This window comes from Eschrichtius robustus, chromosome 6 (genome assembly GCF_028021215.1).
Source record: "Eschrichtius robustus isolate mEscRob2 chromosome 6, mEscRob2.pri, whole genome shotgun sequence".
In the NCBI taxonomy this organism is placed as follows: domain Eukaryota; kingdom Metazoa; phylum Chordata; class Mammalia; order Artiodactyla; family Eschrichtiidae; genus Eschrichtius; species Eschrichtius robustus.
In genome coordinates this window covers 20,084,954-20,107,462 of record NC_090829.1, presented here as the reverse complement: position 1 = coordinate 20,107,462, position 22,509 = coordinate 20,084,954, and the positions used below count along the sequence as shown (strand labels likewise).

The window sequence follows — 22,509 nt, the reverse complement described above, 5'->3', positions numbered from 1 at the left end:
CCATGAAGGCTGTATTTACGTTTGCAAAGCCCAAGGGCGTGAGCCAAGAGTAAACTGTGGCGGTGCTTAGGTAACCGAGGACAGCCCTCACACAGCTAGGAAAAAAGCACCTCAGTAGAAGAAAGAAAGGCCCCTTCTTCCCACTCTGGCCTTGCAGTGTCTCTCCAGTGCCCTCAATTGGCAAGCCTAACCTCAAGCCCCCTGGCAAAGGAGAGGAGGCTGTGGGGTCTCTAGTATCAAAGCAGGGCAAAGATGGGTTGATTTGGAGCTGAAAGGTAATAAACTAGTAACTGCCACATACTTATAATTAATTTTTAAAATAGAAAACTATCTTTAATTTCTTAAATAAGGAATTTAACATTCCTCTGAACCAGCTTCATGGTCCTTCTTAGATGTCAGTACTAGCATTTCAGTGCCACTGGCTTTTTGAACCCGGTTTTTGCAAACATTTTTGGTTGCTTGATTACTTGTTTATATTTCTTAAACAATTAAGACTTACTTAGGTTTGCCAACATATTTTACAGATTTCTTTGCTCTCCGTTGTTTCCCACATGCCACTTCTGCCTTAATGTTACATTTTCCTTCTTGCTGAAATACATCTAGTGGCCATTTTTCAGTTGGTATTCCCACGTGCTTCATATTTTCAAAATTGGTTTTGTTTTTATAATTTTTGCCTGTGAGCTTCCCTTTAGTGGGAATTATCTGCTGCAGTGGTCCAACATGTGCCCTAGGTGGTCATGACAACCCTAAGGGCTAGTTTTGTGGTTGCCTCTGTCAGGGCTTCACATGGTTCCAGGTTCTAAACCAATTCTCACATTAGTTTCCAGGTGTAGAGGTTTCCACACCAAGTCAGTTGTGTGTAACTTCAGACCCCGTGGTCCTGTAGGAGAGAGTAGGTGATTGTTTCCACCCACTGCTGACAACCAACTCCTTGTCCTCATTGGCAGCAAAGGCATTTTCTGATGACAAAACTTTTCAGGCTCCTGTGCCTTACACAGTAGCTTTGCCTTCTCTCTGGTGTGTGCTAAAATTCTGGTTCTCTTCAAAACACCCTCTTCAACTCCTATACCCTGCTGTAGATTTTCTCTTTGAATCATCACCAGAACTTTGCCTGTGTTACTTTTTCATCAACCATGTTTAAAATAAATGTTGTTCATGGTTTAACTAGGTTTTCTGTGTGTTTGGAAGAGGAAGGATAGGTTTTCACTTGTCTGCTTTGTCTGCCATCTTGCTCAGTAGTTGTTTTAGGGTTGCTAATGTTCAGGACGTGATATATGATACATTCCCTTCTACTCCTCTGGCACTTTATCATTTTCAAGGAACTTGTCTGTTTAGTGAACATTACAATGCCACTGTGAGGTAGATAGGACAGGCATCAATTGTCCCATTTTATTATGAGAATTTGTCACTGAAAACAGCAGAAACAAATTTTATTACACGTCGGCCATGTACTTAGCATAGCCTTGGATGATGGGGGCGAAAATCAATTCAAGTAGCTTCTAGGTCAATTGGAGAGTAAACAGAAACATTAAATACCAAACACAGTACAGGTAGTTGCTTAGCATATGACCTTAGTAGATATTTAATAAACATTTTAAAAAATTAAATGTTACATGGCAGGGATTTGCTAAAATGAAAAATGTACAGTGTTGATAGTAGATGCTCTAGGTCAGGGGTCCCCAACCCCCGGGCCACGGACCGATACTGGTCCGTGGCATGTGAGGAACCGGGCTGCACAGCAGGAGGTAAGCGGCAGGTGAGCGAGCGAAGCTTCATCTGTATTCACAGCCTCTCCTCATCGCTCGCATTACCTCCTGAGCTCCACCTCCTGTCAGATCAGCAGCGGCATTAGATTCTCATAGGAGCTCGAACCCTACAGTGAACTGCGCCTGCGAGGGATCTAGGTTGCGTGCTCCTTATGAGAACCTAATGCCTGATGATCTGAGGTGGAGCTGAGGCAGTGATGCTAGTGCTGGGGAGCGGCTGCAAATACAGATTATCATTAGCACAGAGGTTTGACTGCACAGAGACCATAATAAGTCAGTTGCTTTCAGACATATCAAAACCCTATCAGTTGGGTATAAAATGGTAATTCACTATTGTTTAGATGTACGTTTCTCTGATCACTTAGTGCAGTCAAGGCATCTTTTCATGTGTAGCCTGCATTCAGGTTTCTCTTCTATGAATTGCCTGTTGTGGAAAAGTATCTTCAAGGTGACCCTTAGCTTCTTCTACAATGTGAGGAAATTATAATGAGGAGGGTATAAAAATGTTAAGGACTGCTGCTAACCAATGACTGAGTTTTTAAATACTTGGCCAGGATAAGAGTAGTCTCTCCTATTTTTGTAAAGCTATGATTCATTCTCCACCCCACTGCAATCTGATTTGTGCTTCTGCTATTTCTTTTTAAAGTGGAGCATTAAATGTAAACCAACCCTTTCTATTTTTGTCAAGGTCTAAAAACATCCGTTTAGAAATATGAATACAATTAACCTGACATTTGCAACAACAACAACAAAAAAATCCCTATCAGTGAGTGGCAAGTGAAAACAAGCTCAGGGCCCCACTGATTCTGCATTATGGTGAGTTGTATAATTATTTCATTATATATTACAGTGTAAAAATAATAGAAATAAAGTGCACAATAAATGTAATGCTCTTGAATCATCCTGAAGCCACCCCCTTCCCCGCCCCAGTCTGTGGAAAAATTATCTTCCATGAAACCGGTCCCTGGTGCCAAAAAAGTTGGGGACTGCTGCCCTAGGTGGGGGAAGAGGCCCTTTCAGTGTGGGGTGGCTTAACGGAGGAGGTGGGTTTGACATGGGCCTCTAAGAGGTGAGTAGGATTAGTAGGCAGGATATATTTGGACTATTCTGGAACAGAGCATCTGCACATGAATAAGGTAGCAGAAAACTGGAGACCTGATTATGTTAGGTCTGAAACACAAGGAGTGGGCTTGAATTTTGTAGAAAGCAGGAAATAATAATTTATAAGTGAGAGTAACATGACAAAAACTTTGTTTTAAGATGTTACCATTCTGCAGAAAAGTGGCAGTGAAGGCAGTGGTAGGGAGAGGAAACAGATGGCAGGGGGTACTGCCTGAGTAGATAAGTGAAAAGAGGATGTGACTCGACAACAGCTCTAGGAGTGTGAGAAAGGACAAGAATATGTGGTTTTATAAAGTCTGAAATGCAAAAGAGGCACTTGTTTAAATATACAATTTACATATTTTGCTTTTAACATGTTGTTTAGGTGAACCAGCCCTCTCTTAGAAGAGTGGAGCAGAATTCCCAAACCTATCTGAGAGAGATACAGAAAGCCCCTTGTTCTCTGGCACTGACACTCGGCAGCAGCCTCCAGTGCTCTATGGGAGTGCAGACGTAGACCTGGGTTTGAAAATCTCCTTGCATTTTCCTATGGAAATAATGCCAAATGCTAGAGTTCGGTCCCAGGCCATCCCACACTGGAGTGCTATCACTAACATTGTTGCCATCAGGAAAGTACATTTTAGTTCCAAATCAGATACATGAACAAACCTCCAGGCAGAGAAGTACCAGAGGTGGCAGCCAGCAGGGCTTAGGTAGAGTTAGCTCTTGGCACTTTTTGGTGGATCACTTTTTAGTCCCATAAAAGAAGCCTCCTCCCTTGGTCAGTCACTGCCCAGGAATACTGATAGCTGCTCCACAAACAGACCTCCCTCACCCTCTGTGTCTGAGACAGGACCCTTTTGGTGCATACATTCATGCGAGTCCTAAGTCAGTGAAAATTCACCACTGAGGTTCTGATAATTTGTTAGGCACAAATATGCCGCTTGTTTATGGATTTAAACAATTAAATCCAATCAAGAAAGAGTAGTTCTTGCTTCTACATGTGTTTACCTCTTCCTAATACTATCCAGTCATGCAGTTACATTGCACACAAGAATGTGTGTGTGTGTGTGTGTGTGTGTGTGTGTATATGTATGTATGTATTTTTTTTAAATGGCTGCTCTGATTTAAGTTACAAAATATACATATGTACACATTTAAAAAATAAAGATGTTGTTGTTCATCATCAACTTCTGGGCTGGCCATCTGGAGTCAGCTCATACCTGTAAGATAGTTGGGTTTGGACTTGTGTTAGTATTGAGAGTGTGCTGTGGCAACATCAGGACAGGTGGCCTAATCTACCCTACCTGGGCCTCTGTGGGACCAGCAGAACTCATCTCAGTAGGTTGGCTGGCCAGGGTTAAGACGAGAGCTTACAGAGGTCCTTTAGGTAAGTGAAATCTGTAGGCAGTAAAGCCTTAATAAGTAAAGGTGATAATGTCTCCTTGATAAACAAAGGAGCTGATATGTACTGAAAAGGGAAGAACTTTGGAGAGAGAATATGGGCAACTGTCTGAGACAATGTCTTGAGTAGCAGATTTAATGTGATAAAATGAAAGGGCTCACTTACCACTGTGAGAAGCCCTTATTCAGATCTTCTTTTGATAAGTCAATCAGTACCTAAACAAACACAAACAATCAGTTCCCTTCCCCAAAACTGCATTAAATGGAAACATATTGGGATAAATGAAATTGATCATAAAAAGGGCCTCCTTGAGTTTTGAGCAGGAGCTCTTTTTCCTTTGGCTTTCAATATGGAACCTTTCCAGAAGGACAGTACTGACACTGACCGCAGTGTCCTGGGAAAAGGTGAATTGCTGTTTGCAGTTGTACCTCAGAAATTTATTTATGAATGTGTTAGAGAGAACAGCTTGCCTTTACTCATGAACTGATCCAGAATTTTAAGCAAGACACCATAGTTTCCTCAGTAGTAAAAATGGGGATATCATCACGTACTTCACAGAAGTGGGCTTTTAAAAATGAGTATAAGAGGTGTTTATTAAAATACAACAACTACAGAGTGTACAAATATCATTCTTTTTTGTCTCTCCTTGGCATCTTCCTGAGGATTATATTTCCTTTACTTCTAACTTTAAGTAAAATCCCATTCACCACAAAAATCTTGACATAATGAGACCAAGCTTCACACAATGCTGTATTTATCAAAACAATACTTAATACCATAGTAGAAGTTCAAATACTTGTGTAGTGATGAACTTGGATATTCAAGTTTGTTAAAATAGGGTTTATTATATTAATTTATATACTTCAGTTTCAAGAGTATTTTTTAAAAAGACACAAAACAAAAAGCCTTCTGCAAGGGTGTGTTCCACCAGTGAACTCCAGTTAGCTACCAGGAGGGAAAGAATACCAAAAGTCCCTTTTGTACTTACTTTTCCTAGCTCCTTCCTTCTGTGTGAGCCAAGTGGCCTACTGTTTTTCACTGCGACGTCTAGTGACCTCTTCTTTACTTCATCCAAGGGAACAAAAAATTCAAATCTTTAAGGAGCAAAAAGTTAGGAAATGAGATTTATATATTTTAATCATTTTCACTGAAAAATCTCAAGTGTTCATCCATTTTCCTACCTTTAAAACAGAAGATATAGACTATTGAGAAGAGCATCTAGAACAGTACTGGGTTACAGCAGATACTCAATGCATCATTGTTATAGATAATCACTGTCCTGTGTTATATTCACAAACCCTGGAAGTGTCAAGAGGCTGTTTGCTTCTCTGAGAAGTTCCTTGAACTGTCGTGCTTTGGGGTTTGCTTCCTTCCTTCTCTGACTCTACTCTGGTTGTCACTCTTTCGGCTGCCCCTTCTCTCTCTGAACAGTGCCAGCTAAGGGCTAGGATGCTGAATAATTAGGTTTGCTGGAATTGCATGGAAAACAGTGGCCTTTTCCCACTTACGCCTGTGGAGTAAGGCAGAGGAATCTTAGTATACAAGCTTTGTCGTGGACTCATAAGATGCCTCTGGACTCCTTACTTGTCTGGTTTTTAAAAAAAAAAAAAATCTTCAAATTTTTTTAATTGAGTGAAAGATTCTTTAGATTCTATAGTGCTTCACACTTTTGAAAAGTTTGACACACATGATTCAATATAATCCCATAATATCTTTTAATTTTTTAAATTGAGATATAAGTGAAATGGCATTATTAGTTTCATGTTTACCATAATGATGTGATTTGGATATGTTGTGAAATGATCAGTCTAATTAACATCCATCACCATACATAGTTACAAAAAAAATTTTTTCTTGTGATGAGAACTTTAAAGATCCACTCTCCTAGCTACTTTCAAGTATGTAATACAGTATTATTAACTATAGTCACCATGCTGTACATTATAACCCCATGAATATTAATTTTATAAGTGGAAATTTGTACCTTTTGACCCATCATCTATTTCACACACACCCCAACCGCCACCTCTGGCAACCACCAATATGTTCTCTATATCCATAAGCTCGGGTTTTTTTGTTTGGTTGGTTTTTGGCACTTTTAGATTCCACATATAAGTGAGATCATAAGTAATTATCTTTTTCTGCCTTATTTAACTTAGCATAATGCCCTCAAGGTCTATCCATGTTGTTTCAAATGGCAAGATTTCATTCTTTTTCATGACTGAATAATATTCTATGGTATATATATATATATATATATATATATATATATATATATATATACCACATTTTAAAAAATCCATTCATCCATCAGTGGACATTTAGGTTGTTTCCATGTCTTGGCTATTGTAAATAATGCCACAGTGAACATGGGGGTACATATATCATTTTGAATTAGTGTTGTTTTATTTTGATAAATACCCAGAAATGGAATTGCTGGATTGTATGGTAGTTCTATATTTGATTTTTTGAGGAACCTCCATGTTGTTTTCCATAGCAGCTGCCCCAATTTATGTTCCCACCAGCTGTGCCCAAGGGTTCCCTTTTCTCCACATCCTCACCAACACTTGTTATTTCTTTTTGATAATAGCCATTCTGACAGGTGTGAGGTGATATTTCATCATGGTTTTGATTTGCATTTCCCTGATGATTAATGATGTTGAGCATCTTTTCATGTACCTACTGACCATCTGTATGTCTTCTTTGGAAAAATGTCTATTCAGAGCCTCTGCCCATTTTTTAATCAGATGGTTTGATTTTTTTGCTGTTGAGTTCTATGAGTTCTTTATAGATTTTGGATATTAACCACTTTTCCAATATATTATCTGAAAGTATGTTCTCCCATTCGGTAGGTTGTCTTTTCATTTTGTTGATGGTTTCCTTTGCTGTGCAGAAGCCTGTTAGTTTAATGTAGTCTCATGTAGTCTCACTTGTTTATTTTTGCTTTAGTCGCCTTTGGTTTTGGTGTCAAATCCAAAAAACCATTGCCAAGACTGATGTCAATGAGCTTAACCCACCTATGTTCACTTCTAAGAGTTGCAGAGTTTCAGCTCTTACTTTCAAGTCTTTAGTCCATTTTGAGTTAATTTTTGTGTCTAGTGTAAGATAGTGGTTGAATTTTATTCTGTTGCATGTGGCTGTCCAATTTTCCTAACACCACTTATTGAAGAGACTGTGCTTTCCCCCATTATACATTCTTGGCTCCTTTGCCATAAGTTAATCAGCTATACATGTGTGGACAAACGCAATCTACAGATTCAGTGCAATCAAAATTCCAATGGCATTTGTCACAGAAATAGAACAAACAATCCTAAGATTTGCGTGGCACCACAAAAGAGCCAAAGTAATCTTGAGAAAGATGAACAAAGCTGGAGGCATCATGCTCCCTGATGCCTCCAGGCATCAAACTATATTACAAAGTTATAATAATCAAAACAGTATGGTTCTGGCATAAAAAGAGACAGATCAATGGGACCGAATAGACAGCTCAGAAATAATAATGTTTAACATTATTAATTCTTCCAATTCATGAGCATGATACATCGTTCCATCTGTTTGTGTTGTCTTCGATTTGTTTCATCAGCGTCTTATAGTTTTCAGAGTACAGGTCTCTTACCTCCTTAGTTAGATTTACTCCTAGATATTTTATTCCTTTTGATGCAATTGTAAATGGATTTTCTTAATTTCTCTGATAGTTTGTTGTCAGCGTATAGAAATGCAACAGATTTCTGTATATTAATTTTGTATCCTGCAATGTTACTGAATTCATTTGTTAGTTCTAATAGGCTTTTGGTGACATCTTCAGGATTTTCTTTATAAAGCATCACGTCATCTTTAAACAGTGACAGTTTTACTTCTCCCTTTGGATTCCTTTTTTTTTTTTTTTTTCCTTGTCTGATTGCTGTGGCTAGTACTTCCAATAATATGTTTAAACCTGGTAAGAGTGGGCATCCTTGTCTGAGGGTAGTGCTTGTCTTGTAAAATGAGTTTTGCAAGTGTTTCCTTTTCTGTATTTTGGAAGAGTTTGGGGATGACTGGTGTTAATTCTTCTTTGAATATTTGGTGGAATTCACTAGTGAAGCTGTGTGGCCCTGGACCTGTTTGTTGGGAGATTTTTGATTACTGATTCAAACTTCTTACTAGTAATCAGTCTGTTCAGATTTTCTGTTTCTTCATTATTCAGTCTTGGTAGGTTGTATCTTTCTAGGAATTTATCCTTTTCTTCTAGGTTATCTAATTTGTTGGCGTATAACTATTCATAGTAGTCTCTTACCCTTTGTATTTCTGTGGTATCGATTTTTACAGTTCCTCTTTTCTCTTTTATATCCTCTTTTTTTCTTGGCGAGTCTAGCTAAAGGTTTATCAATTTTGTTTATCTTTTCAAAGAACCAGCTCTAAGTTTCATTGATTTTTTTTTTTCTATTGTCTTTTTAGTCTCTATTTCCACTCTATTTGAACTTTATTTCCTTCCTTCTGCTGACTTTGGACTTTATTCTTCTTTTTCTTATTCCTTGAGGCGTAAAGTTAGGTTGTTTATTTGAGATTTTTCTTATTTCTTACTTATTTTTCTTGTTTATGATATATGCATTTATTGCTATGAAATTCCTTCTTAGAACTGCTTTTGCTGCATCCCATAAATTTTATGTTACATTTCCATTTTCTTTGTCTGAAGGTATTTTTTGATTTCTTGATATAATTTCAATCTCCTTAAATTTATTAAGACTTGTGGCAGCCTATTATATGATCTATCCTGGAGAATGTTCTATATGCACTTGAGAAGAATGTGTATTCTGCTGCTTTTGGATGGACTGTTCTTTGTATATGTTAAGTTCATCTGGTATAACATGTCATATACAGCTTATGTTTCCTTATTGAATTTGTCTGGATGATTTATCCTTTGATGAAAGTAGGGTATTAAAGTACCCTACTATTATTATTTTATTGCTATCTATGTCTCCCTTTAGGTCTGTGAATATTTGCTTTATGTATTTAGGTGCTCTTAGGTTGGGTACATAAATATTTACAAATACTATATCCTCTTGTTGGACTGACCCCTTTATCATTATGTAATGCCCTTGTCTTTTATTACAGTCTTTGTTTTAAAGTCTGTTTTGTCTAATGTAAGTATAGCAACACCTTGGCTTTCTTTCAGTTTTTATTTGCATGGAATATCTTTTTCCATCCTTCACTTTCTGTCTGTGTGCATCTTTAGATCTGAAGTGAGTCTCTTGTAGGCAGCATATAGATGGGTCTTGTTTTTTTTTTAATCCACTTAGCCACTCTCTTTTGATTGGAGAATTTAGTCCATTTCCATTTAAAGTAATTATTGATAGGTATGTACTTATTGCTATTTTATTAATTTTTTACTGGCTGTTTTGTAGATCCTCTGTTCCTTTTTTCTTCTCTTGCTCTCTTCCTTTGTGGTTTGATGACTTTAGTGGTATGCTTAGATTCCTTTTTCTTTATCATTTGTGTACCTACTATAGGTTTTTGCTTTGTGCTTACCATTAGGCTTACATATGACAACTTACAACAGTCTATTTTAAGTTGATAACTTAAGTGTGAATGCATTTTAGGGGCTTCCCTGGTGGCGCAGTGGTTAAGAACCCTCTTGCCAATGCAGGGGACACAGGTTTGAGCCCTGGTCCAGGAAGATCCCACATGCTGCAGAGCAACTAAGCCCATGCGCCACAACTACTAAACCCACGCACCTAGAGCCTGTGCTCCACAACAAGAGAAGCTTAAAGAAATCACTCGTAAGCTGGTTTAGTGATGGTGAACTCCTTTAGCTTTTGCTTGTCTGGAAAGCTCTCCTTCAATTCTGAATGATAACTTTCCCTGGTAGAGTATTTTTGGTTGGAAGTGTTTTCCTTTCAGCACTTTGAATATTGTGCCACTCCATTCTGGCCTGCAAAGTTTCTGCTAATAGTCTTATAGGGGGGCTCCCTGTAATGTAACTACTTGTTTTTCTCTTGCTGTTTTTAAGATTCTCTCCTTGTCTTTAACTTTAGAGATTTTAATTATAATGTATGTGGTATGAGTCATGTACTCAACAAGAGACCTCTGAACTCCTTACTTCTAGGTTTACATTTAAGAGGGAGGTTGCCAAGTCTGCCTCGTAGATAATCCAGGCATATCTTGCAGTTACAATTTTGAGAGAGAATTACTAACAGATTAGGTTTGTCACAAAAATCAACCTCCTGTGTTCCCACACGGCAATTTTGACATCCTTTTACAATTGTGTCAGAGCTCTCTGAAGGCAACATCTTTCACCTGTGTGGCTGTAGAATATAGGATGGTGCCTGGTTTGTAGAGTGTTCAATAAATACTGAATGAATGTATTCTCTCTCCCCCACACTCTTTCATGATATCGATGAACTCAAAATGTAGCTTTTGAAGGAATATATTAGTCATTAGACATGGCCCAAAAAGGACTCAGTACAACTCTTTTCAAAATGAGTAGTTATTGACCAAGATAAGAGGAAACCAACATTATTAGATGTATCTTCCTAGGCTGGCTAGCAATGTCTTCTCTTAGGATCCCACAGCAAAAAGAAGCAATGATGAGATTCTGACTTCCACACCTTGTGATCAACTTGAAATCAAGAATTAGAATATTACGGTTAAGACTTGCCACCACAGACCCATCACAAGCAAGAAATGTGATTAGACTCTGTCTGCTGGTTTGTCCCCAAGGACATGGGTGGACACGTGAAGGGAGGGTATCTGTTCTACCTGCCACCTGTGCTTTGTTGCGGGTGGGAAGACAGGCCAAAGAGCTTGGAGCTTTGGAGGAAATTTTAGGTCCTTAGGTTCAAGGTATGTTTACTTTTGATTGAAAGAAAACATATTTGACCAGATTCAAATCCTTTTACTGCCAAAGAGGCTTCATTTAAAGAGAAAGAGTATGGAACATTTCATAATCAGGAGCACTTTAGTACCTATGGACAAGAAAAGTGGGTAGCTGTTTTGCTAAACTTCCCTGGCAGTCCTTTTCTCTCACTAAAGTATAGAAGCTTTATGAAAGCATAGACTGTGTAGTCCTGTTCAACCCCAGCCCTTCCCAGCATCTGGCAGCTGCCAGGTACATGGGAGGTGCTCAGCAAATACTCGAGCGGCTGAGGCACTCTAGGCAGGCCACCTGGGCCACTTACGTCTCATCAAACAGGGGATCCAGGGTCTTCCGCTTCACTGAGGTCTTCTTACGACTCACCCACCTCCTTTCTGGCAACAAGTAGACACGGACGTAGGGATCAGCTCCACTGCTGGAACAGGGCATCAGGTTTCTGATTTGGTTTCAAAGACATTAAAGAAAAAAGACCCCTGGTTTTGAAATACTGAAAATACTCATTTAGAGAAAGCTGTACTATCCATACAGCTTTAGATGGCCTTGAGGATAAAAATGCCCTGCAGTCTAGACCAAAAAAAGCAAAAGTCTGCAGAATTCAGAGGACATCAGATGCATGGTTTTGTAAACATGCATTTTGTAAAGTTGGGTGTAGAGCCAAGTACCATTCCATCTGAAGGAAGTTGAAGATTCTCACTTGAGAAAATGTCCTGGCTCCAAACCACCCCAGACAATTTTGCAGTGGTTGTGTCTGAGCAAAGCCCTTGGCTCTGGAGCCCATCAGCACCATTGAGGATCTGTTACAGCATGCACAGCATGCAGGCCTTCAAACCTCATTCCTTCCAAATGTCTACCTTGTCTACCTTGGGGCCGCCTGCCCCTGCCACTGCTCCAAGTGCCCCCACTCTGATTTTGGTCACCTGATGCTCCCAAATAACCTTTCCTGGCCCTAGCATCCCTTTACCTGCAGCCGTTGATTAGCACGCTGAGACAGTGCTGCAGACACACATAGCGCACCGTGAGCTGGATCTCACCCAGCCCCTGATGCCTGAGATCCTCGTCTCTGTAAAGAAAGGCCTTGTCATTTCTCTTGCCATTACAAGTGCTGGCCTCTCCCCGCACCCCCAAGAAGCATGTAAGTTAATAAAATAATTCTCAGTAAGGTTCCTTTTAGTTGGAAGTCAGTTCTATCCAGCATTCATGTAAAATTATCCTACTTCACAGTAGGAAAAGCATGGCACAGTAGGAAGAACCCTGGAGAGCAGCATCTGCTTTTATACTATGATTTCTTGTGGAACCTTGGGTGAGTTATTCGACCTTTATGATAGTAAGTTCTATCTTGTAGGGTTATTGTGAAGATCAAATTAAATAACATGCTAAGCCCGGAGTCAACATTTAATAAATGTAAGCCACTGATTATATAATTCCACATTCTAAGCTTTCCATACCATCCCAGTATAAATAACTCTTTAGAATTCAGTGTATGTTTCTGCTGTAAGGAACCTTAACAACTGAAGTCCAACATCTATTTTATAGTTGGTGTGTAGCTAGAGCCACATGAGGCTTTTTGGCATGTGCACACGTGCTTTCTCTCTCCCCAGCCTGTGTTCTTTCTATCTCACCATGCTGCCTCTCATGAAGCCATTTTGTGAAAAACCAGAACTTGCACAGAAAAGTAAGTTCATATCTACTTTTCCATCCAGGGAGGTATTTTTCATGCAGGTTATTTTAGAAAAGATTAAGCAGAGAGGTGCATACTCAGTGTTGAGGCTGACATCTGTCAGGTCAAAGCAGGAAGAGGCCAGGGAGTTGAGCGAGGACATGCTGGAAGCCAGCCTCTTGGGTGGCCATGCGAATAGGGAGGCAGGGCATTTCATGGGTCTGGGTGACTTGACGGGCCCCGGACAGTGGGGGCCTGGGACAGCCAGGAAGATGGTGGACACACTCTTCTTCTCCCCCATGGGTGCACAGAACCCTCTGGCTCTGTCCTTGCCTTTGGGCTCTGGGCCCATCTCTTGAAGTGTGGGCTTGGTGGCACTGGTGGTGGCTGTGGTGCTTTTGGAGGCTTGCTTGATATCAGAAGCAGGGTCTGGAGGGCATGGCAAATCTGCAGGGCCCTCTCCCTGCGGTGGGGCTCTGGGGCCCTGGTTGGTGGCAGCCTTCTTAATGAGCAGAGGGCCTTTCTTCAGGGCTTCAGGTCCTGTGTATGGGCTTCCCAGCTCTCGTTCTTCCAAGTGCAGGAACTGTAAGCAGATGACAGGGTGGTTTATGGGCTGGGCACACCACTACCACTCTCTCCCCCTCTGCTCTCACCTTAACCTCTGGGAAGTGGTTCCTTTTTTCTGGAAGGAACAGTTTTCTCAAAACTCAGTTCCTTCCTGACTCCCCAAATCCAATGGATTTTTACCCCCAGACCGTATCTTTTTACCCCTAGACCATATCTTCCTTAACCTCTCTGCCCCTGGCTCACTCTGACCAGACCTTCTGTCTTTTCCCTTCCTCCTGCCTCACCAGTCTTCATGAAGACTTGGTTCTGATCCCCTTTTCTCTATCCACTGGTACTGGATGCTGGAGACCTGGCCAATTCTCACAGCATGCACTTCCCCTCGGCGCAGAGGACTCCCAGATCTACACCTCCAGTCTTGCCCTCACCTTAACCTTCATATAGATCACCAGCTGCCTTCTGGATATGGTCATTTCTAGCTGTCACCTTATTTACCATTGCTTTCCCTAAAATGTGTTTCCTATCCAGACACACCCCTGTGCTCGTAGCACCAGAGTTTCAAACCTCAGCCATTGTGTCTCTCCTTCCCCTTTTCCCATCAGTCATTAAGACTCTTCCTAGGAACCTCCATTTCCAGCAATAAGGCGATCAAAATATTCTGAAAAACCTCTTGTTAGGAATGCTCAATAAAAATGAAACAAACATACTTTTAAATGCATAGCCAAATTCACAAGAAAGTAAGGAAAATCCTTAGGTTAAAAAAAAAGAGAGAGAAAACTGAAAAATAAAGGTTAACTTTCCCGGGGTCATTTATCAACCATGGACTCCAAGGGGTTTGGAGAAGAGAACTAGGGTCAGAGTAGGACCCATGAAGGTGGGATATCTTTAGTGAAAAAGTAGTCTAGGATAAATAAACATTTCACCCACCAGCAAAGATTGATGACAAGAATATATCTATCTCAGCCTGTACTCTGGTTGGGGGAAATAGTCTTTCATGAGAATCTGGCACCTTATAGCCTGTCTCCTTTAAATTTTGGGTTCATATTTATACCACCCATGGGGTTTTGAAACCGAAAGTTTGAAAATTAACATAAAAGTGGACTCAGGTGTGTAATGTTCCTGAGGTGCTTGGTTGCAGCCAAAGCAGAACTTCCTTGGATGTGAACAACCTCAATCCAGGTCACAAAGGTAACACTGAACATATGTCTGCAACCCAAGTTACCAAACGTAGAAATGAATCACCATGAAAAAGCATCAGCAGACATAACAGACATCAAAATTTAACTACCAAGATCTTCAGATAATAGAATTAACATACATTTTAAGTATTTTCAAATGATTAAAGATGGGATAGAATCATGAGAAGATAATAAAACACAAAAAAGAAAAGACATTGTAGATATGGAAAAGATAAAGTGAAGGATGAAGAATAGCCTTTGAAACAAAAACTGGGAACAGGTTAAACAGCAGCTTAGGCATAGCCAAAGAAAGAATTAGTGGTCTGGAAGACAGGTCTGAGGAAATTAGAATGTAGCGCCCAGAGATAAAGAGATGGAAAATATGAAGGTGAGATCAGGTTAAGCCATGGAGACGATGATAAGGTCCAACATAATAGAAGGAATTGTAGAAGGAGGGATTAAAAGATTAGGAGAGGCAATATTTGAAGAGAAAATGGCTGACAATATTCTGAAATTGATAAAAAATATGAATCCATCTCCTAGCTTCTTCCCAACACAGTGCAGATACTTAGTGCTGGGGCAGACCACCCCCTGCCTACCCTGGGGGAAAAGGGGAGAGGTTTACCCGAAGCACCAGCCTCATGGAGATAAGGCTGTCCAGGCCTGAGTGGTCCAGCTGGAAGCGCTGCTCGAGGGTAAGGTCTGCACAGGGGAGAATCTGGCACAGGGGGAACTCCAGCACTCCTAGGGCACGTTCTTGGTCATCATCAAGCACCTGGGCAGTGGGCCAGTCACAAAACAAGAGGATAACCAAGTCCCACCCTCACCAGCCTACTCTCTGGGCTCCAGCCAAGACTGAGTTCACTTCAGTAAGTATGTTCTGTGTTTCTTTTGGCCTCTGGTCCTGTTCTGAAAACTGGAAATGGGACCAGGCCTGGTCCCTGCCTTCAGTCAGGGCAAGAGAGTGACTCAGGGTAGAGGCAACTATGATCTGTATGAGGCAAGCCTGTCAAATGCCGGGGCCATCAGGGCTTTAGGGACTGATGAGCTGTGCTGCTCTATGATGGGACTTCCAGACAGGGCTGAGGGTCCCCAAAGACCCCAGTTCTACTACTTGTTGGTCATGAGATCTTGGACAAGTCATCATTTGAGCCTCTATTTGCTCAGGTGTAAAGAAGATCTCTCTCTTCCACAGATCTTTTTTTAAAGAAGTACATCATCATTAATGTCCTGAGTAGATTCCAACCCAGGCCACGCTGGGTGCTAGGTAACAACTGGAGAGACTCTGGCAGGGAGCACCAAGGGACCTGAGGGTTTGTCCTTCCACAACCTCCTACCCAGTGACCTTGGTCACCAGGCTCACGAATATGTGGGCCCCCAGTATCCTCTCCTGACTTTACTGCCGGGGGAGCCTGCTCAAGCCCCCTACCCCTCCTAGCTTAGATGCCTCTTAGCTCTGTTCCAAGAGCCCAACTTCAAGCAAACCTTCAGATGCAGCTGTTCAGTGGCCACGTTGTGCACAAAGAAGGAGAACACCTGGCTCCACACAGGGTCCTTGCTGTGGGGACAGGTCTGGGGACAGGAGAGGGAGAGATCACTGAAGGGTCAAGTTGGGCAGGGCAGGATACCAGCACCCTCTGCTCTCATTCTGGCCCCCTGGTGCCATTGGGAGCCTTCTCTGTGTCCGCCCAGGGATAGACCCAAGCACACTACAGCTCGTGGGAGGCACTAGGGCAGGGCAGTCAGGCTCAAAGGCAAGGAGAGTTTGCCAGGAAATCTCACAGGGGCTGAAATCCTACCAGCATTAGAGCTCACTTCCAGGGGGACTTTTGCTGCTGGGGGTGGGGGAAAGGACATAGGCGTAGAGCCGTGCCTAAGCTTGAACTCTAGTTCTTCTGCTTTCTAGCCCTTAGGTGAGTCCCTGATCTCTGCCTCCAGATTCTTGAACTGTGAAACTATCTTGTGAGGTTATTTTGAAGACAGAGTAATATAAAGTGCCTATCGTGTGCCGGCACCTACTAGGCATGCAGTGTAAGCGAATTCCCTTTTGCTCCTCTCCCTGAAGTGTTGGGGCACCTGCCCATTTCCTTAGTCCTCGGCTACACGCCAAGCTGTCTTACCTTGCTCAGGTGTGTCTTCTTGCTTACAGATAGCTTGACATAGGAAGAAGGGTCTCTGCTGACTTTATTCTGTGAGGGGACAAATCCACAAAATGGAGGTGGCACCCACAGTGCCAACTTGAGACCCTGCCTCTCAACCCTCAGGAGCATTGGTGGGACCTGAGGCCACCCAACCACTTCCCTTTGAGAGAAGGCTCCCCTGGTGCTCCCAGGAGCCCCGGGCTACCATCACTGTGCCAGCACCTAGACAGGGTTGACCCCAGGGGGAGCTTCCGAGTTAAAGATGGGAGGCCTGGCTGGGCACAGGCCCTTGTTCCCTAGAGCTGTGGAGACAGACAGGGTGCAGTTGAGTTCCGGCTCCCCCTTAGCTGTGTGACACAAGCACTTAGCTTTCGGGTCCTATTTTTAAAATAGCAATAAAAATGGACACACGGCCACCATGGGGCTCAAGCATAGCAGATGTGGGGATGAGCTGCCTAGCCCGGTGCCCGGCTCACTGTAGGCTCATTGAACGGCGGCACTCATTGGCCCCGGGCTGTGTGTGCACGGCGTCGCCCAGCAGACGTGGGGCTGTGGTTACTCTGGGGAAAAGGAGCTGTGACTTGCTTTCACACCCACACTTACCCTGGCAAATCTGGAGAGCTTTTTGGCTCGATATTCACCATTTAGGTAGTCAAAAGGGTTTCTCTGCAGCACGAGAAGAACAGGGTGAATGAGCAACACGTGGACATTTGAAAGTGACGGGCACAAGGCAGGGTGTGTGTGACACTCTGGCTGTGTCACCACTCACCGGCAGGTTGCAGGCGCTCTCCAAGAAGACCACGAGAATGGCAGTGGAAAAACTACCATGGTCCTACAAGCAGACACAGACCCTCACTAGGTGCCCCCAGCAGCAGGAGACACAGACTGGTTTAGGAGAAGCCTCTTCATGCCTGAAGAGCCAGCCCTTGCCCTCCAGACTGGCCATACCTTCCCTCACAACCTAGCTCTTTGCTGAGGCTGAAAATACAACTGCAGCATGACAGACTCAAGTCAGAACCGGTGGACTTCCCTATGAACTGGGCTGACGGGCACTAACAGAGCGTTTAAGGATCCCATCCGCCCTGTGTGGAGATGAGGGCTGAGGGACGTGCTCCCCAGAAGGTGGGGCTGGCTGGAGGACTCTGTGGGCAAGATCTGTGGCTTCAGCTCGCTAGCCCCCTCCCTGCCTTCCCACACAGCTCTCACATGGACCAGAACTGCCGCAAGTTCCCCCCTCCACCCTTCTGCCAGGGAGCCCGACAGCCCGCACTCACCTCCATCACAGCTTCCGGGTCTGTGATCAGTGAAAGCCACTCCAGCCTCAGGTGCAGCTGCCCGCTCCTTGTGTCCTTCAGGGCAAACCACTGCAGGGGGAGGGGGAGGAGGGCTTGGGGAAGGGGCCAGTGGGACGCTACTGACTCTCTTCAGGCAGCTCAGTTCTGGGACCCAGCAGGGCCCTAATAGGGGCTTCAGGGAAGAGGTGAACCAGCCCAGACAGGGTAGGCTCTGGACTAGGAGAGGTGGTTATGGAAGGACAGAAGTATTACACTTCGGGATGGAAATGATGCTGTCCACAAGGAGGGGTTTGCAGGCACCAACTCTACCTCATCCACCACTCTGTTGGTCATGACGTCCCCGAGGCAGATCTGCAGGCTGGAATACACAGGGAGCGGAAAGTCAGCTCAGCCCAGAGGCAGGACAAGCAGCGGGCGTGGAGGCCCACTCTGAAATCTATTTTGAAATATCTGAGTGGGACCCTCAAGACAGAGGACCTTATTCATCCCAAGAATGAATGGGAGACCACTTGGAGCTCAAGCAAAGGAAGGACTGTCTGACCATCGGGGCTGCTCCCACTGGGCATGCTGCCCGGGCAGGCAGGCGGCTCTGCTCCCAGAGGGGAATAAGCAGACACTGCTGGACACACTGGCTCTGGATTGCTCAATGAGGGTGCTATTGGCATTTGGGCTGGGATGAGTCTTCACTGTGCAGAACTGCCCATGCATTGCAGGAATTTAGCCTCCCTGTCCTGTGTCCTCTAAATGCCAGTGGCACCACCTCCCGCAGTCATTGTAATAACCCAAAATGCCCCTCCATTTCCAAAACTGGCCCAGATGCCCTCCGGGGCTACGTATAGTTGGCATGTGTGTGAGAGGCGGTAATACATTCACGGCGTGCCTTCCGCCTCGCCCGACCCAAGCCCAACTGGAGGGTCCTGAGAGCCAGAGGGGAAATTAATTCCATGTATCTGTTAGAAATGTGCTTGAGCTCAAAACACACTTGAAATCAGTTACCTAAAACACGAACCACAAGACACACTTCTAATCTGCAACATTACAAAAATCACAACTCCTTTCTCACAACTCCTTTCATTAAGAGGAAAAATTAAAAATGATAAGTAACGTGGTGAGCTATTTCTCAGGTGGTCAGATTGTTCCCCTCCCATTTTGTTTTGTTTCTATTTTTTAAAATCACCTGTTCACGGAAACAAGCTAAAAAATTTAGGAGTAAGAAGATTTGGGTAAAACTCTCTTTTCTGCTGCCTCCTAACCCCGGCCTCTAAGATGAGCAGCGGTGTGGCATCCACACAAGCACATGCGAACACACATACATGTCCATCCTCCCTGGAAAGATGTATCAACTGCTCAGGTCACTCCCAACTGCTTCCCTTACTTCCCTAGATAGAAATGAATATCCTCGAGGTCAACATACATAGATCCTACTCATCATTTTTAAAAGCTGCGGGATATTCTGTAGTTTGGCAGTGACAAATTTGTTGAAACACTCAGGCAATGTCCTCTGACTCTGGACATTCACGTTTCCAGCTTTTTTGGTTTGTCACCACAGATCGGTCTGCAATAAACATTTCAGGTATAATGCTTTTATAGGAGATTCCTGGAATTGGGATGGCTGGACCAAAACACATGTAAATTTAGAGTTTTGATAGCCAGCCCCCACGCCGGTCATTTCAATCCTCTCACAGCCCTGAGGCTCTGTGTTCCTATGAACTGGAAGGAGAGAGAGGTGCCTTGACCTGCAGGCCACAACGGCTGATGAAGCAGACCTCAAGCATGACCCCAGGGGAGCCAAGTTCCAGCTCAGAGTGAACAGACGGTTCCCGGGTACCGGGGGCCTGGCCATCCATGCCAGCCTTGGCCCTGCCCACTGCTCCAAACGGGGACTCTGGGTGCATTATGAGGAGCACAGAAAGCAGAGCCCACGGTACACAAACGTCGGGGCCCTCCCTATACCCCAGAGGGCTGGGGCTCAGGGCTGGGCACTCGGGAGGCATCTGGGGGGAGGTTTGTGGCAGCGGTGCAAAATGATGGGACTGGTTGCCTGGTACAGTCACCACGTCAGAGTGCAGCGAGGGTTGCAGGGCCCTGGGCGGTGGAAGCAGGGGTACCTGTGCCTCAAGGCCTAGAGCCCTGCGCCCCCAGGCGCAGCTCGGCCCTCCTCCTCACCTGCCCAAGAAGTCATCCTTGTCAGGATCCTCATCGTACAGGTCCACCTCCAGGTCCTGCCCAGGGACTTCATACACTGTGAACTGGAAGGAAAGAGAGGTGCCTTGACCTGCAGGCCACAACGCCTGATGAAGCAGACCTCAAGCATGACCCCAGGGGAGCCAAGTTCCAGCTCTGCCACCTGCCAGCTAGAAGCCCCGGGCAGGTTCCTGCCCTTCTCAGTGCCTGGAGAACCCCACCTGTAAGAAGGGAGTGATGCCCTCTCTTGCAGGGTGCGGAGGATTAGAGGCAGCTTGTGCAAGCCTGTGGGCAGGGTGGGTGCTCGGGATGCTGGCTGCTGTGTTTTCTGCCCGGGGCTTGCAGCTTCCGAACTGCAACACTCAAACAGCCTGTGGGCCTGCCCTTCACACGATAAGGATTGTGGTTGAACTTAAGGCAGAACTTCAGGCTCCCGGTGTCTGGCTCTGGGAGGGGAGGCTGAGAGGACTGGGGCAGAACTGCCCCTGAGCTTCTTTGATTTGATTTGAAAACTTCCAACAAAGCCAGCTCTGGTTGGGAAGGGACGTAGGAATCTGTCTATAGGCTGGCCCTCCATCAGGGGCCAGAGCGGCCCACCTCTGGAAGCCTGTCCCCAAGGGCCACGCCTGTGGCCCAGTGTTGCCCGTGGGGGTGTGAGGACCATGAAGGCAGGGCCCTCCCTTGTTTGGGACAGAATCACCCAGAGTGGAGCCCTGGAGGGCATGGAGAGCAGCCGGGAGCCGCTAAGGAGACCCTCACCTCAAACACCTCGTTCCAGGTGGGGTTCAGGTTCTTATGGATGGTCCTGCTCTGGAAATGCTGCAGGCCGATTCTCACCTTGGCGTAGGGGTCTGACTTGCCTTGGTGTCCTAGGAAGTTGTCCTTCTGGGCCAGCTTTTCTGCCTCCAGCAAGTGGACTCTGATGACTCCCTGGAAGATGCCCCAGCCCGGGCTTCACAGCTGTTTCTAAGGCCCTCAAAGCCCCCGACATCGGAGCCCCAGCCCCACCTTACCCTCCCCGTGTCTGGACAGGGAGACAGAAGCCAGAGACGACAGCCTCTTGGCCAGGGCCACGCAGCAAGGGACGGCAGGGCCCAGGGCTGTGTCCACTGCATCACGATGCCCGGCCACATCCCCGGCCCTCCCGCCCCTCCGTGCCTCCAGCCTGCCCCGTGAAGGGCCCGTTCCACTGCGGCCACTTCCTCGTCCTGTGCCAACTGCCACGCCACCCGAGCGGCTTTCCTCCTGCGTTCCAGCCCCTCTCTAGCCTACACGTAGACTCAGGCCCGGGGTCATTTCTTCCCACTACCCAGGTGTACACACCCCTGTGGCCGCTGCCTGCTGCTGGCAGGGGGTCCCTGGGCTCGTAAAGGCCCCAGCACTGAGTCACCCCACTCCCAACGCCCTAGGCTATGTCACAAGTCAGAACAGAGCACAAGAACCAGGAAAAACACAGCTCAGGGGGCCAGTAGGCCTCTGGCCTAGAACTATTTCTTTTAAATATCAGTAAATACATATGCATTTGCCCTTTGACCCAGCAATCCCACGTCTAGAAATCTATCCTAAAGACGTACTGGCAAACATATGAAAAGATATGGACAAGGCTCTTCATGACAGCGCTATTGGAAATATCAGAAGACCAGACACAGCTCAGCCGTCCATCAGTAGAGAACTGGTGGAATAGATGCGGTACATTCACGTGGTGGAGTACCACGTACCACACTATCATGGGGTGACCCTCATGACACATGCATGATAACAGCAAGGTGAGGAGAGCTGTGGCCTGCTGCCACCCATCCAAGAAAGGGGGACTATGCGTGTAATCAGATGCGTACCCACAGCCGTCAACGCGTGTATGTGCTCATATCAGAAAACAATGAAAAATACTGGAGGAGGAGGGACTAGGTGGTAGAAGCTAGACTCCTTAAAGTACAATTTGTTTTTCACACTGGCCTTTAGAAGTGTGCAAATATTTTACATGATTGTAAAAGGAAGTTAAGGTAAAAATTAAACTCTAGAAACAGAAAATGGAAGGAAACAAATCAATGTAAATATTCATGGCCAGTTGTTGTCACAGACACACAGAGAGGAACTATTCCAAGTGAGTTTAAATTGTAGCCACTTGACAGTACATCTCTAGTGGGATATGCCCTAAGGACAGAATGTCTGCAGTAGCTATGAGGTAGGTGACGGTGCTGTACTGAGACTGCTAAACACGCAGTGTGGGGTAAGGGCCATGCGTCACCCCTGCGTGGCCTGAGTAGCCTGATGCCTCACACCTGGCTCTGATGGTAAAAATAGGCACTCTCCCGTCTCCTGAGGCCCTGACTCCCAGCCCCACGGCCAGGCACCTTCTGCGGGGAGGCCG

General features: G+C 44.8%; 1 protein-coding gene across 1 annotated transcript in view; it reads right to left on the bottom strand.

The window, feature by feature from the left end:
- Window positions 1–3,951: 3,951 nt before the first annotated feature.
- ESYT3 (extended synaptotagmin 3) overlaps window positions 3,952–22,509 on the bottom strand; it is a 46,106-nt gene continuing 27,548 nt past the window's right edge. The window contains exons 9-23 of the mRNA XM_068547330.1: window positions 20,901–21,071; window positions 20,124–20,206; window positions 18,267–18,315; window positions 17,937–18,026; window positions 17,432–17,494; window positions 17,266–17,328; window positions 16,642–16,710; window positions 16,007–16,093; window positions 15,147–15,296; window positions 12,878–13,362; window positions 12,084–12,182; window positions 11,427–11,558; window positions 5,261–5,366; window positions 4,438–4,487; window positions 3,952–4,090 (exon numbers count right to left, since the gene is read on the bottom strand). Coding sequence (XP_068403431.1) covers window positions 4,054–4,090; window positions 4,438–4,487; window positions 5,261–5,366; window positions 11,427–11,558; window positions 12,084–12,182; window positions 12,878–13,362; window positions 15,147–15,296; window positions 16,007–16,093; window positions 16,642–16,710; window positions 17,266–17,328; window positions 17,432–17,494; window positions 17,937–18,026; window positions 18,267–18,315; window positions 20,124–20,206; window positions 20,901–21,071 — 1,734 coding nt within the window. The 3' untranslated portion in view covers window positions 3,952–4,053. The remainder of the gene's footprint in view (window positions 4,091–4,437; window positions 4,488–5,260; window positions 5,367–11,426; window positions 11,559–12,083; window positions 12,183–12,877; window positions 13,363–15,146; window positions 15,297–16,006; window positions 16,094–16,641; window positions 16,711–17,265; window positions 17,329–17,431; window positions 17,495–17,936; window positions 18,027–18,266; window positions 18,316–20,123; window positions 20,207–20,900; window positions 21,072–22,509) is intronic.